At 36.6% G+C, this 13,914-nt stretch overlaps 1 protein-coding gene across 1 annotated transcript; it reads right to left on the bottom strand.

The window, feature by feature from the left end:
• Positions 1–7,032: 7,032 nt before the first annotated feature.
• LOC129256099 (uncharacterized) lies at positions 7,033–13,021 on the bottom strand. Its single transcript, XM_054894386.2, has 4 exons — positions 12,822–13,021; positions 11,072–11,358; positions 8,859–10,810; positions 7,033–8,793 (listed from the first exon to the last, which is right to left on the bottom strand). Exons 2-3 carry the CDS (start codon positions 11,346–11,348, stop codon positions 10,554–10,556), a joined length of 534 nt encoding a protein of 177 aa, XP_054750361.2. The 5' UTR covers positions 11,349–11,358; positions 12,822–13,021; the 3' UTR covers positions 7,033–8,793; positions 8,859–10,553.
• Between the last annotated feature and the right edge of the window lie 893 nt (positions 13,022–13,914).

The raw sequence follows: 13,914 nt of genomic DNA, 5'->3' as shown, positions 1-13,914 counted from the left end.
TTAAATGGCTTTGATATCAAGAAGTTCCGGGGGCTCCGCCCCGGACCCCAACCGCACAGCACAGCGTATGGAAGGGTTGGGCCAAGGAGATATCACTCTGTGATATCTCCTTGGTTGGGCCATGGCTTCAAAAAGTTCTACAAACAAGAACAACAAAAAAAGGAGGAAAGAAAAGCAAAGGAAAAGTGTAGGATATGATTTTATTTACTGAATAAAAAATAGCTCAAAGTTAGATTCTCAGGAAAAGGTGATTTTTTTCTCGCTCGCTTCGCTCGCTCGGGACTTATATAAAGCAGCTTTTTAGCACATGTGTTATAATGCGCCCTTCCGTTTTTTTTTTTTACTCTTCACGCTACTGCCGCACAGAATCCTGTTCACAGTGGCGTACAGACCACAAAAAAAGGAATCTAAAGAGAGAAGAGTGAAATATATTATTCTCTGGATATCATGTCAAAATCTATCACAAAATTGGATTTTTGTATTAAAAAGGTCAAAAATTTTTGCTCGCTCGCTTCGCTCGCTCGCAACTTTTTTTAAAAGATAAATTCTGCCTGATACGCAATATCTGGCCTTCTCAAAATAGTCGCCTCATTACACCATTGCACCTGTTCATACCATGATATGACCGGGAAATTTTTGGCTCTTGCCCCCCCTGGCCACCGACCCCTGTTACGCCGCTGGTAACCACTACAGCATTGGTCAAAGCTCATGAACAATAAATAACCTTTAACCTTCATCATGTGATCTGAAACAAGACAAATAATTACTGATCAATGATACCTGATTACTAATATTCCCAGGTTTTATACACCAGGTTGGTGCTCAAAACTGCAAAGTTATGCTGATATTTCAAAAACTTAACCTTGGATAGGATTTTTCAACGTTGATACCACAACATGATCAAAGTTCATGGACCCTCAGTGACCTAATGTCTAACTTTCATGAAATAGCCATGAAGACGTTACATACTTCAACAATCAATTACATTTTTTGACATTTTAACCTAAATAATGGAAATTCTAAGCACTTTTTTTTTACTTAAACGGAATAGGTATATAACTTAACAATTGTTTGTATATGTTGACCCCAAACGGAGATTTTCAGGACTATATTTTAGGAATCCATGTATACATATCTCATCATAGTCATCTAATGCGAGTGCCAAGCGCTTGCTGATTTTGTTAGAATTACATCTAAACACATAAAGCACTTGTAGTCAATGTAATCATGAATAACATACGCATCTCACTAATCAAATATTGCGAGCGTGAAGCGCGAGCTGAAATTTTTTATATTAAGACCTAAAAAGGGACATTATAATCAAATTTTTGTAATCATGATATGTACCTGTCTCGCTAAACAATGCGAGCGCGAAGCGCGAGCTGAAATTTTTGTAAATGCTGACACCAAACGGAGATTTTCAGGACTATATTTTAGGAATCCATTAAAAGTATACATACCTCATCATAGTCATGCGAGTGCCAAGCGCTTGCTGATTTTATTAGAATTACATAAAGCACTTGTAGTCAATGTAATCATGAATAACGTACGCATCTCACTAATCAAATATTGCGAGTGCGAAGCGCGAGTCAAAATTTAGGAAATTCAGACCTGAAGAGGGGCATTTTAAGGCTTGTTTGTAGGAATTCACGAAACCATACGTATTTCACTAACCAAATGATGCGAGCGCGAAGCGCGAGCTGAAATTTTTGTATAGTATATTGACCCCAAACAGGAATATTTTTTAAGGAATCCATTTAGAGTATACATATCTCACCATGTAATGCGAGTGCCAAGTGCCAAGCGCTTGCTGATTTTGTTTGAATTACATCTGAACACGTGTTCAGATGAATTACATCTGAAAAAGGGACTGATTTTAGGAATTCATGGAGACATATCTCACCAATCCACTAATGCGAACGCCCGTGCGAACGTAATCAGGAAATGTTTTATATTAAGACCTTAACATGGGGCAATCAGTAATCATGAAAAAGAAGCATAATTATGTCACTACATAAAAACAATAACTCGAAGCGCGAGGAAATATATTTGGTGTATATTCATTTGAAAACGGGAGGTTTTAGTACAACAGGATTTTATATCTCGTTAAACATACAATGCGAGCACGAGGAACAATGAAGACATAGGCCCTGAGCAAATTATGTTTCATAATTGATTATGAGTTATGATAAAATGTTTGTTATGTAATATAACATAACATAATTATAATATAATATAATATAACATTATAATAGATAATGATTTCTTCTTTCCCACTACGTTTCTCTTCTTTCTCCCTCTTTCTCTCCTTTTCCCCGTTTTTTTTTTTTGGTCTTCCGATTGGGGGGGGGGGGCACGTGCCCCCATGCCCCCCCCCCGTAGTTACGCCACTGCCTGCTGATACAATACAAACTCTATGTACCTCTAAAATTGTCGATTTGATTTTAAAGAACAATAATCATGAATGCGTATAATCATATCCTATAAATATTGTCTTCATTGTGATTATGTCAACGCTTGAGTAAGCAGGAGTTATTATTTGCTGTTAATCAATTTGCCAAATCAAGGCACAAATTCAGTAATAAATCCAGATTTTAATAAAATCATTGTCATACAAGAGTTTAAGTTAAAGTCATTGCATTTTGTTTTCTTAATGAATGAATGTTTTCAAAACACATTTTTAGTATATCAATTCTCATGTTAATTCAATTGTTGGTAAGATAAGATAAGATAGATAAGACTGATTTTATTTATACACGGTTAAAAAGCCCAAACAGTACACAGACTGATTTCCATTGGGGTCGTGTGGAACATAATATACAATTGACATAGTAATGATGCTTGAATGATACTTGAACATTCTTATTTCAAGGTTTCATGATATATGTCCGTTTCTTCTAAACCTATAATGACATTTTACAAATTTAACCTTCATTAATGTTGATGCCCCCAACATGGTAATATTTCACTGATCCTAAATGACCTTTGACCTTGGTCATGAAACCGAAGTTTCATACAAGCTGATCACCAAGCATAACACTGAAAATTTCATCAAAATCGGATGTACAATAAGAAAGTTATGACATTTTAAAGTTTCGCTTAATTTCACAAAACAGTTATATGCACATCCTGGTCGGTATGCAAATGAGGCGACTGATGACGTCATCCACTCGCTATTTCTTTTATATTTTATTATATGTTTTTCCTCATTGTCAAATGAATCAACGATTAATTCCTCCCTGAACACGTGGAATTGGCATTGTTTAATACTATATGGTTCAGTCAAGTTGCATGGTCCTTATTGTCAAATCTGTAAAAAAAATAAAATATTGTTTAATTAAAAAAAAAAAAAATATAGTGAGTGAAGGACATCATCGACTGTTTCATTTACATATCACTAAGTTGTGCATATCACTGTTTTGTGAAAAATAAGCGAAATTTTAAAATGTCATAACTTTCTTATTTTTTATCCGATTTTGATGAAATTTTCAGCATTATGCGAATCTGATTTTTCTCTATTTATTCAAATCAACATATTTTCTGGGGTGGACTTGACCTTTAATACCCCGACATGGTCATAGGTCATTGACCCTAACTGACCTTTGAACTAGATCATATGAACAGAAAACACTCTAAATGGTTGATGAAATAGCGTATAGGTGTAACATTAACCTTACTGAAAAGTGACATCATTTAATAGACCGGTTTACTAACATATTCAAATTGTATGCATACCAGTTTAACAAAGGTTGCCTCTAACAACCGGAAAGCTTGCCTGAGGTTTGCCCGACATAGCAACAACTAATGTATGCAAAGTGGATTCCAAGTATTGAAGTATAGTTAGGTACAGGTTAATGGAATAACTCGTTACTAGGCCCCGAGGGAAGAAACATCCATAAATTTGACTACATTAGTATAAACCGGTCTATTGCAACACATAATTTGACACTCGATGTAAGTTTTGGGTCTGGTAATTTGTGAAATACAACTAGATTTCTTGTCCTCATAAATGGTGGTTTAGGTGCAAAAATTACGCATACATTCGTATTTCCGAAGCTTCGTTATTCCGAAGGTTCGTATTTCCGAAGGTTCGTTAGTCCGAAAACGAAATGAGGTTCGTAATTCCGTAGGTTCGTTAGTCCCAGTGGCGTACCTAGGATTTTCCAAAGGGGGGGGGGGGGGAGGCAAAATCGGCCGCAAAAATTTTGACAAGCAAAAAATAAAGGAAAAAAAAGGTCTTCAAGCTCGTCAGGGGGGCAATAAAGGTCTTCAAGCTCGTCAGGGGGGGGGGGGGCAAAAAAGGTCTTTCAAGCTCGTCAGGGGGGCAGGGATATGTATTTTGTATTGGTTGTGGCTCGTCAGGGGGGGGGGGGGGGCAGACTGCCCCCCTGCTCCCCCCGTAGGTACGCTAGTGGTTAGTCCGAAAACGAAGTGAGGTTCGTTAATCCGAAAACGAAATGATGTTCGTTAGTCCGAAAACGAAATGATTAACGAGCGTTATTTCGTTTTCGGACTAACGAACCTTCGGAACAACGAACCTTATTTCGTTTTCGGATTAACGAACCTTCGGAACAACGAACCTTATTTCGTTTTCGGATTAACGAACCTTCGGAACATCGAACCTTAATTCTTTTTCGGATTATCGAACCTTCGGAATAACGAACCTTCGGAATAACGCTACAAATGTTCGGATTAACGAACCCTTTTACGTTTTCGGATTAACAAACATCGAGGTATAGGCAATTTACGTGTTTCGGAATTACGAACCTTCGGAATAAAAAACCTTCGGAATTACGAAGTGTAACCCAAAAATTATGATTCTAGGTTATTTAGAAGCCGAGATATTGAAAAAAAAACTTTCACGGTGGCCATTTTGAAAATTCCAAGATAGCGGCCATATAGGGGTCGTCGGTGCAAATTAAACCATTGTTTTTCTGATAGCTCATACAATAACCTTTCCAAAAATATATAGTTATCACTTTCTCAAAAAAATCCGGCGAAAGCTAAAATATGTACATAGTGAACCTGACTAAGATGCGGGTAGTTGCAGGACTTGAAGTAGAGAAGATGGAGGTACGTTGGTATAACGTGACATATTCATAAAAGAAGTAGCGGGTAAGAATGATGATGATGTTCAATGATTGTAAAATGTCTTGATTCTAACGGAATGATGTACACTGCATATAGGCGGATTCAGGGGGGGGGTCGAGGGGCCCGGGCCCCCCTATCGACGGAGCAAAAAATGAAAAAAAGGGGGAAAGAAAGAAAAAAGAAAAAGTAGGGGAAAGAAAGAAAAGAAAAAGTAGGGGAAAGAAGGAAGGAAAAAAGAAGAGGACTAGAGGAGGGAGACGAGTGAATAAAATAAGGTCAGAGGAAGACTTGGAAAATGATTGAAAAATATATTTTTATGTCACTATATCAAATTTTTGCTCGCGCTTCGCGCTCGCATAGCATGTTCGATGAAATACATATCTTGCTCAATAGGCTGATATGTAGCTTAAAATATCAAGTTTTAAAGTCAATATACAATTCCAGCTCGGACATCGAGCTTTCATCATTTTGTTTGATATACAAATTGATTTTTTAAAGTGCTTTGTAAAATGTCCGTTTTATTGTGTGAATATCATTTGCAGCTTTTTTCATTGTGCACTCGCATTATTTGATTTGCCAAGAAGGCCTACATATTGTCTTTGTTTATTCCATAAGATTCTTTATATATCAATTCTGTAACAGACTACTTAAAATCCCTCTGTTATGACAGTTTATCAAAAATTTCGTCTCGCGATTTGCGCTAGCATTATTGTTGAAAATATATCAACTCATAAATCCTATTCATGATTACAAAAGTGCTTGAAATATCCAGTTTTCAAGCCTAAATGTCAACAGATGTCAACTCATTAGGCTTACTACATTAATAAATATGATAATAAAATTTTCATGAAATCCTAATAACTAAATTGTCCCTTTTTCAGAAAGGAATATCGACAAGTTTCATATCGCGCTTAGGAAGAGGAATGGGAAGATCATTTTCATGTGATGACAAAATGTCCTTAGGCCTAGAATGTCCAGGTCCTAGGTCAAAATAATAATCATAATATCAGCTCGCGCTTCACACTCGCATCATTTATTAAGTGCTATTCACATCCTCTTCACAATTCCCCTACACAGTGCTTTAGATTAAAGTTACAATTATCTAAAATTAAATTAATTTAAAATTATCGAAGTTTCAGATCAGAATATCAAAAATTTTCTACTCGCGCTTTGCGCTCGCAATATTAATGTAGAAAAATACAAAATTACCCATCCTTTTTCATGATTTACAAAACATGAATAGAGTATCCCATTCTTATTCATGTTTGAAATATCATTTTTGTATTTTCAGCTCGCGCTTCGCGCTCGCACTTTTTAAATAGGGCTAATGAGATTATTACATTTTTTTAAAATGTTGTTTGATAATAATAAAGCTAAGAAATAACTGTTAGGACAACGGCGTTCCCCCCCCCCTCCCAAGAAAAAAAAGAGAAGTGGAAAGGGATAAGGGTGAAATATAGGCCTATTATTTTGCAAATATTATGTCAAAATCTATCACAAACTTTGATTTTTGTAATAAATATGTCAAATTTTTTGCTCGCTCGCTCGCAACTTCTTAATGATTTTACGCGATACGTCGTATCGAGTCCCCTCCAAATTTTTGGCTCATTACGCAACTGGGACAACCCATTCAAAGAAACAAACAAAAATCAACTTTTAGCGGCCGATCGGGGAGAATATGGGTGAAATTTTTTTCGCCCCCCCCCCCCTATTGGCGGGAGCTGGATCCGCCCCTGCACTGCTCATAAAAGTTAACTGTTATATCTGAAGTTATAAGTCAAGTACGTCATACACACGTCAAGAGCAATGTGTCCATGGGGAAAACCCTCTCAATACTATACATTGGCGATATTGAAAAGGTGGTTGACAACTGTACGAAATCTAGTTGCTTTATCTGTGCTCCGAGACGCGATGGGAGGTGTTGAGATGTTATTATTACCGTGTTTACACTTGATCGGCTTTTGGTTCTGAACCAAAAGCCGATGCAGAATCGGCTTTTGGTTTATCTTGCACTGCGTTTACACACTGTTACAGCTCGCGGTTCAGATGCAGAATCGGCTTTCTGTTTACACGTAGTAAAAAAGCCGATTCTGCATCGGGTCGCGGTTCTGAACCTACTACTTTGGTGGTGCAAAATTGCCGGTTCTGAACCGCGAGCCGATGCAAGTTAATCGCGTTCACACGCTATGAAAAAGCCGATGCAAAAGCCGATTAAGTGTAAACATATTTGCAAGAATGAGCGAGATGTCAGATCGGTGTCAAAGATGGTATGAATTGGATGATCATGGAAGACGGCCTGTTCGAGTCTGATGAAACAGAATGTAGGCCTATATAGTTATTATTCCTACTTAGAACTACTGTTATTGTGATGGGGGGGGGGGGGGTAAGTTTATATCGTATGTGTTGGTGTAAAATGAATAATGCATGTTTTCATTCTTTTATCCTGCACATTTGTGACGTGTATGCATAATAATTGAATTTTAGATTATGTATTATTGTTATATTCCATCATCAAATTAATCAAGCTAAGAATCTCATATCATGAAAAGAGATAAACAAATGACACTGTAGATAGTGTGGTAACTCGGATTTTTGTTATTATTTTCATGAAAGCATATATAGAGATACTGCAAAATACATACTGCAATGAATATTCTACGTAATTTATAATCTGTTATTACGTGCTGGAGTATGATAATTAAAATATTTTCCCCACTACGAGGGGCTTTTATCTGAAAATAAAAGGTACAGCAAAATTAATTCATAACACTGAACATGTTGAAATAAACTTCATTTGCCATTTGTGTTAGCGCATGTATAGCTATAGTAGTCCATTTATATGACTTTATAACAGTCTCACTGTTGAGCATCACTCTGTCTCATCTTCACTATCATCTTCATCCTCCTCATGGTATTGGAATAAGCTTTCAAATTTTGTCATGCTTCTGTCTAAGACACGTTGTATAGCTTTACTCATATCCATGCCATTTTCTAGTTTCTCCGTGAAGTCAGACTGAATATCCCGATTGGTCTTCTTCGAGGTACAGGTTCTGCCGTAAAAACTTTGAGTAGATAAAAAAAGAAGAAGATGCGTTTGACTGCCCATAGAACTTTCACATGGGCCAGCTTCTCTCTAGCCTCATTTTCATCCGATCCATTTTAGATATATTTTTGATATTTGGCAAATATCCCTCATCTTGTCAGTGGCTTTCCGATTCTTCCGTGTGAGGTGTCTCAGAATCTGATGATTCATCCTCTCCTTCGCTTTTATCATCAGAGCTAGATTCTGCCAATCGACGCTTTTTAGATGGCCTTTGGAGTCGATGATCATATTTGCTACCTTCATCATCTGTCTCACAATCATCATCCTCTTCCATACCTGGGTGTACATTTTGTATGTGCCTCTTCAGGTCGAACCTGTGACTGTATGTCTTATCGCATAGTGAACATTCGTAGCGTTTGGGAGCGATGGATATACGTATGGGATGTATGTTCATGTTGATTCGTTAAAGTTTGGCATGCAAATGATTCAAAATAATTCAATCATTGCTATTTTATTTATTTATAGTTCCGTAAATCCGCAGTTTGATACCGTGGCAGCATAATCTACGCCGTTACGCAGTAGTTTAACCCCTAGTTCAACGACCGCAACGCCGCTTATTATTTTCAAGGAGCTTCCAATGAATTTGACGGATGTCGTGACTCTGGGTGCCTTGCTCAAGTTTAAAATTTAAAGCTGCAACTTTTTAAGAAATCTATTACAAGACATAAGTGGATAAAACAGGTGAGTGTGTGTGTGTGTGGGGGGGGGGGTGCTGTAATATCGACTTCCCAAGAAGAATGTTAAAAAGAATGTAGCGAACTAGCAAGAAAATTATCCTCTTGGAGCGAAAGTGCCCACATTCAAACATCCGTCAAATTACACCGCAACGCCCGCTGACGGCGCTCTATCGTTCTCATGGCGTTTGTCCTCTTCCCAGATGAAGAGGACAAATTTATTGCTCGGTCACTGCACTCCCAATGCCATGAGAACGATATAGATGCTGCAAAAATACATATTGCAAGGAATATTTTTGGTAATTTATAATATGTTATTACGTGCTGGAGTATGATAAAGAAAATATTTTACGGCGACCTAAAAATAAAAGAAAAGAAAGAAATAATGCCAAGTATCGATAGTCTATACGGTCTAGAAATACTTCATTTTTATTGCATTAAACAAAAAAAATATAAAAAAATCAGGTAGTTAAAAGGGGAAGTGGGATAGGCATAACCCACGAAATCACTTCAAATTTACCAAGGAGCTCCACTCTTTAAAATCAGGCATATGAGTTATTTTTTCTATTACAACATTCTGTTGTAAATATTAAAAACATCGTTCCATCTTATAGTTTGCAGGAGGATTGTCATTAGAAGCAGATTGCTTGAAAAAAATGGCAACCCCGCGGATTAAAACTCATTCATTTATGATGCATAATGGTAATATTTGTTCATAATTTCAATTATGAAGATAATAATAATAATATAGGATTTGTATAGCGCACGCATCCACCTTGCTATAATTATATAGGTGCTCAAGGCGCTTCTATTACCCCGGATAAGCTAGTTTACCGATTCTGATGCGCACAGCTTTTTGAGGAATTACTTCCTGTCGGGACCCATTTACCTCACCTGGGTCGAGTGCAGCACAGTGTGGATAAATTTCTTGCTAAAGGAAAACACGCCATGGCTACAATTCGAACCCACGACCTCTGTTCTGGCGAGAGTCAGAACCACTAGACCATGACGCGCTCACCATCGATGCAGATGATGAGGATGATGGAGACAATGATTGGGATGAAGGCCATGGAGATGATTGTCATGTGGGAGAATTTGGTAATGATTAACTCACTGAAAGAAGAGTGGTTTAATGATTAACTGAAATACTGACACAGAAAACTTACTTTAAATATTCTGATATTAACATGGATTTAATGTTTGCCTTAAATGAGTAAAGAGATGAGCATCTTTGTAAAGACTCTGGTATAAAGAGTTCCATAAATCGGGACCGTGGTGTCTAATGGATCTCTGAGCATATTTTGGGGTTGGTTAAATGAAAATTTGAAGAGTTCCGTGTAGGGTATGAATGAATTTTGGTTTAATGTATGATATGAATGAATGAATGAATTAAACATTTAAACATTGTATGTATGAATGAATTTTGAAGCATGTATTAGCTAGTGATATCTTTTTTTTCTTTGCGTTATGTTTACTTGCTATATAGAGAAAGTTTGTCTTTTGTACATTTGCATATCACGTTTCTACATTAAATTTGCGTTAAAGAAATTAAACTTAAAATTTCCACAGGCTAGGTATATGTTATCATCAATATTATTATTGTATTAACTGTAATGCAAAATAATTCCCTTTGTATATACTTCACAACTTCTGACACAATGTGATAATAGTTCATACAATACGATTTACAGCATGCAGCGGCCAGGTTTCCGGGGCTTCGGATTCTTTAATTCGTTTCTTAAATATTTTCCGAGTTCCTCCCATTGGTCATTATTAATCTCTACCGGTGTTTGAGATAGCTGTCCACCGATTAGTTGCAGAATTGATTTTCTGAATGTTCTTTCTTGAATGGTTTTGAAGGAATCCATTCTACTGTTAAGTTTGTCCGAAGAGAGCTGGGCAGGATCAAAGTCATGAGCAATCACACCAATTTTACGGCGACCTAAAAAAGGAAAAGAAATAGTGCCAAATATCGATAGTCTAAACGGTCTAGAAATACTTAATTTTAATTGCATTAAACAAAACAAATATAACAAAAAATCGGGTAGTCAAAAAGGAAAGGGGATAGGCATAATATAATCCACGAAATCACTTCAAATTTACCAAGGAGCTCCACTCCTTAAAATCAGGCATATGAGTTACTTTTTCTTTTACAACATTATTATGTAGTATTACAAATATTAAAAACATCGTTCCATCTTACCTAATCGTTTCTTGGATTTCATAAGGAAGCCATCATAAAGAGCATCAGTGACATTGGTGATTGAAAATCTTCTGTTGTTGATTGAATGACAGAGCAACATGTAGTAATTCTTATCCAGTTTCATCTTCTGCATATCACTAATGTTATAAGGTAGCTGAACATATTTAACCTCTTCAACACAATCTGCCATTTTCTCTCTTATTTCAGTGAGTCCGGCCACGTTGTTTTCAACACTTCCACTATACGCAGCAACTTTCACTTTCCGTATCGTTGTCATAATCCTTATCCTGTATTTGATAAAGACAGAAGATCACGTAATCGTGCTTATTTTTTAAATCAGTTCATATAATTTCATTTCATTTATTTCATTTTCAACAAAATATAAACCAAGTAAATACAATCATAACAAGTCAATGTCATGAACAATATATCAATATATATTAAATCAACTTAAAATAAATGTTATAAAAAATACTGACAAAGGATTATATATTTTATGATTAATTTCACTTATCGTCATGTAATATTTACTAACATTTTCGTTATCTAAGAAAAGACGAAAACATATCCCTTTAATTTTGTTAAAGATGTAATGATCAAGCAACATTCAGAAATATTTTTATTTTCCATTCTTAATTCCTTTTATCATAAAACATCGCATCTGATATAACGACAATATTTTAGTTCTATATATTTGATTATTGTCATAAAAAAAGAAACAAAATAAATTAATAAATGACTAAATCTATCTGATATAAGGAAACAATGAGGAATGATGATGATGAAATGTTGCTGTTATCATCATCGTCATCATCACCACCATCATCATCACCACCATCATCGTCGTCATCATCATCATTATCATCATCATCGTAATAGTCTACACTTATGAATATCAGTACAAACACTGACAATAGAATACATAATTTAGTATGTCCTATTGAACTTTGAAATTTAATGAAAAAAAATTAATTTCATTATAATAAGTCTATAGACATATACTTTGTGACCATAATGGTGATGAATGTTAATATGATTTTAAAATTATTGATAATAATTATGATGATGGTGATGATTGCCATCGAACATAGGCGGATCCAGCTTTTGGCGAAAGGGGGGGGGGGAGGCATACTGCCGAGCGGCGCACATATTTTTGCACTTCACCGGCGCCATAAAAGGAAATGTTGAAAAAGGGGTAAAGTCTTTGCTGGGGGATAGTCTTTCCCTTACTGTTGCTAATATTATATCAGTGTATTATTTTTAAGCTGCGCCTTTCCTTTCTTTTACTTTTCTTTTATTTCTTGAGCGGCGCCTTCGGATATTGGGGGGGGGGGGGGCGTGCGCCCCCTGTGCCCCCCCCCCCTGGATCCACCACTGACGAAGTTTACATGATTCGACCATACTCTACAAGAGGGATGTACTACGGAAAAAGAATATAAGGCATATGTGGCCTATATACAGCAACAATGTTGCTGATGCATGATAACAGCAGGGGATAACAGTAAAGAAATAAAAAGAATAATGACAATAACAAATATTGATAACAATAAGAATCCTAAATAAGCAATAAAAATAATGAAGAAGTCAATCTCACGAAAATGGGCGCTTGAGTAGACCCCGGAAATAGGCCTAACGACGTGTGTCCATGCTGTAAACCTAGCGTACACGAGCGCGCGAACATAATTTTATACGACACACCACTACTTAAAGCAAATGGTGTAAGCCTACTGCTAAATCTTTCATTACTTACTTGACTTTATGTTCAAGTTCCAATGGCGATGAACTGTGAGTAAAACCTGGGTCGATTCCAATAAGCAAAGATGGTTTATACTAAGTTTTGCGAAAAGAATTTAAATTACTATTCTGTCGTTGTGTTTATGTACGATATTGGATATTTCACTTGCGCGACTCGTAGCAACATTTGAAAACGGGGAATCCCCAGCCAGGAATGATGTACATGACTGTTTTATGTTTAGTAGTATGTTTATGTGCTCGTCATAGATTTTGCGTGCGTTCCATACAGGGGTGTAAAATACATAGAGATATTTAAATTAGCGTTATTGTCGTTATTATAGATATATTCTTATGCAGGGGCGGATCCAGCCTTCGCCAATGGGGTGGGGGGGGGGGGATTTTTTCAGCCACATTTTCCCGATCGGCCGCTCGGAGTTGATTTTGGTTTGTTTCTTTGAAGGGCAGAGGCGTCGATCCTGGGGGGGGGGGGGGGGCGATCGCCTCACCGTTTGAAAATATTGGGGGCGGCAACTATCGTTTTGCCCCCCCCCCCAATAATTCCGGATGTGCAAAAATAATATAAGATTGTAATGTTACACAAAAATCGACAAGCGAGATTGAGATACACAACTCGTTCTTACTTAAAATCGTGCTCAAAATGTCCGCTTTTCAGATTGGAATATACAAAATTTCAGCTCGCGCTTTGCGCCCGCATCATTTCTAAAGCGAAAATCCATACTTTTCATGATTAGATAGGTGAACGTCCGTTTTTAGTGAAACCTCAAAAGAATTACTGCTTCGATTTGCAATAATCGTTTATTCGATATATACATTTTTTATTAAAAACACGTCCATTAATCTGTCAATTTCTTTCAGATCGAAATATCAAAATTTCAGCTCGGTAATTGTGATCTGAAACTGGATAATGATTTAAATAGAAAACAAGCTGCGTATCTGAATAAAGTTAACATGCGCGCGTGTTTCGGATTTTAACCTAGAATCTGGGCATTCCAAATATTTTTATCATGAAAATCAATAAAGCGAGCGCGTGCTTAAAACATTTGCTATTCTGATCTGAATAAAAGGTAATTTAAGCTCTGTATTTCAAG

The sequence above is a fragment of the Lytechinus pictus genome, chromosome 3 (assembly GCF_037042905.1).
Source record: "Lytechinus pictus isolate F3 Inbred chromosome 3, Lp3.0, whole genome shotgun sequence".
Lineage (NCBI taxonomy): Eukaryota > Metazoa > Echinodermata > Echinoidea > Temnopleuroida > Toxopneustidae > Lytechinus > Lytechinus pictus.
The sequence above is the reverse complement of the archived record's forward strand: the minus strand, read 5'-3'. Positions and strand labels throughout refer to the sequence as shown.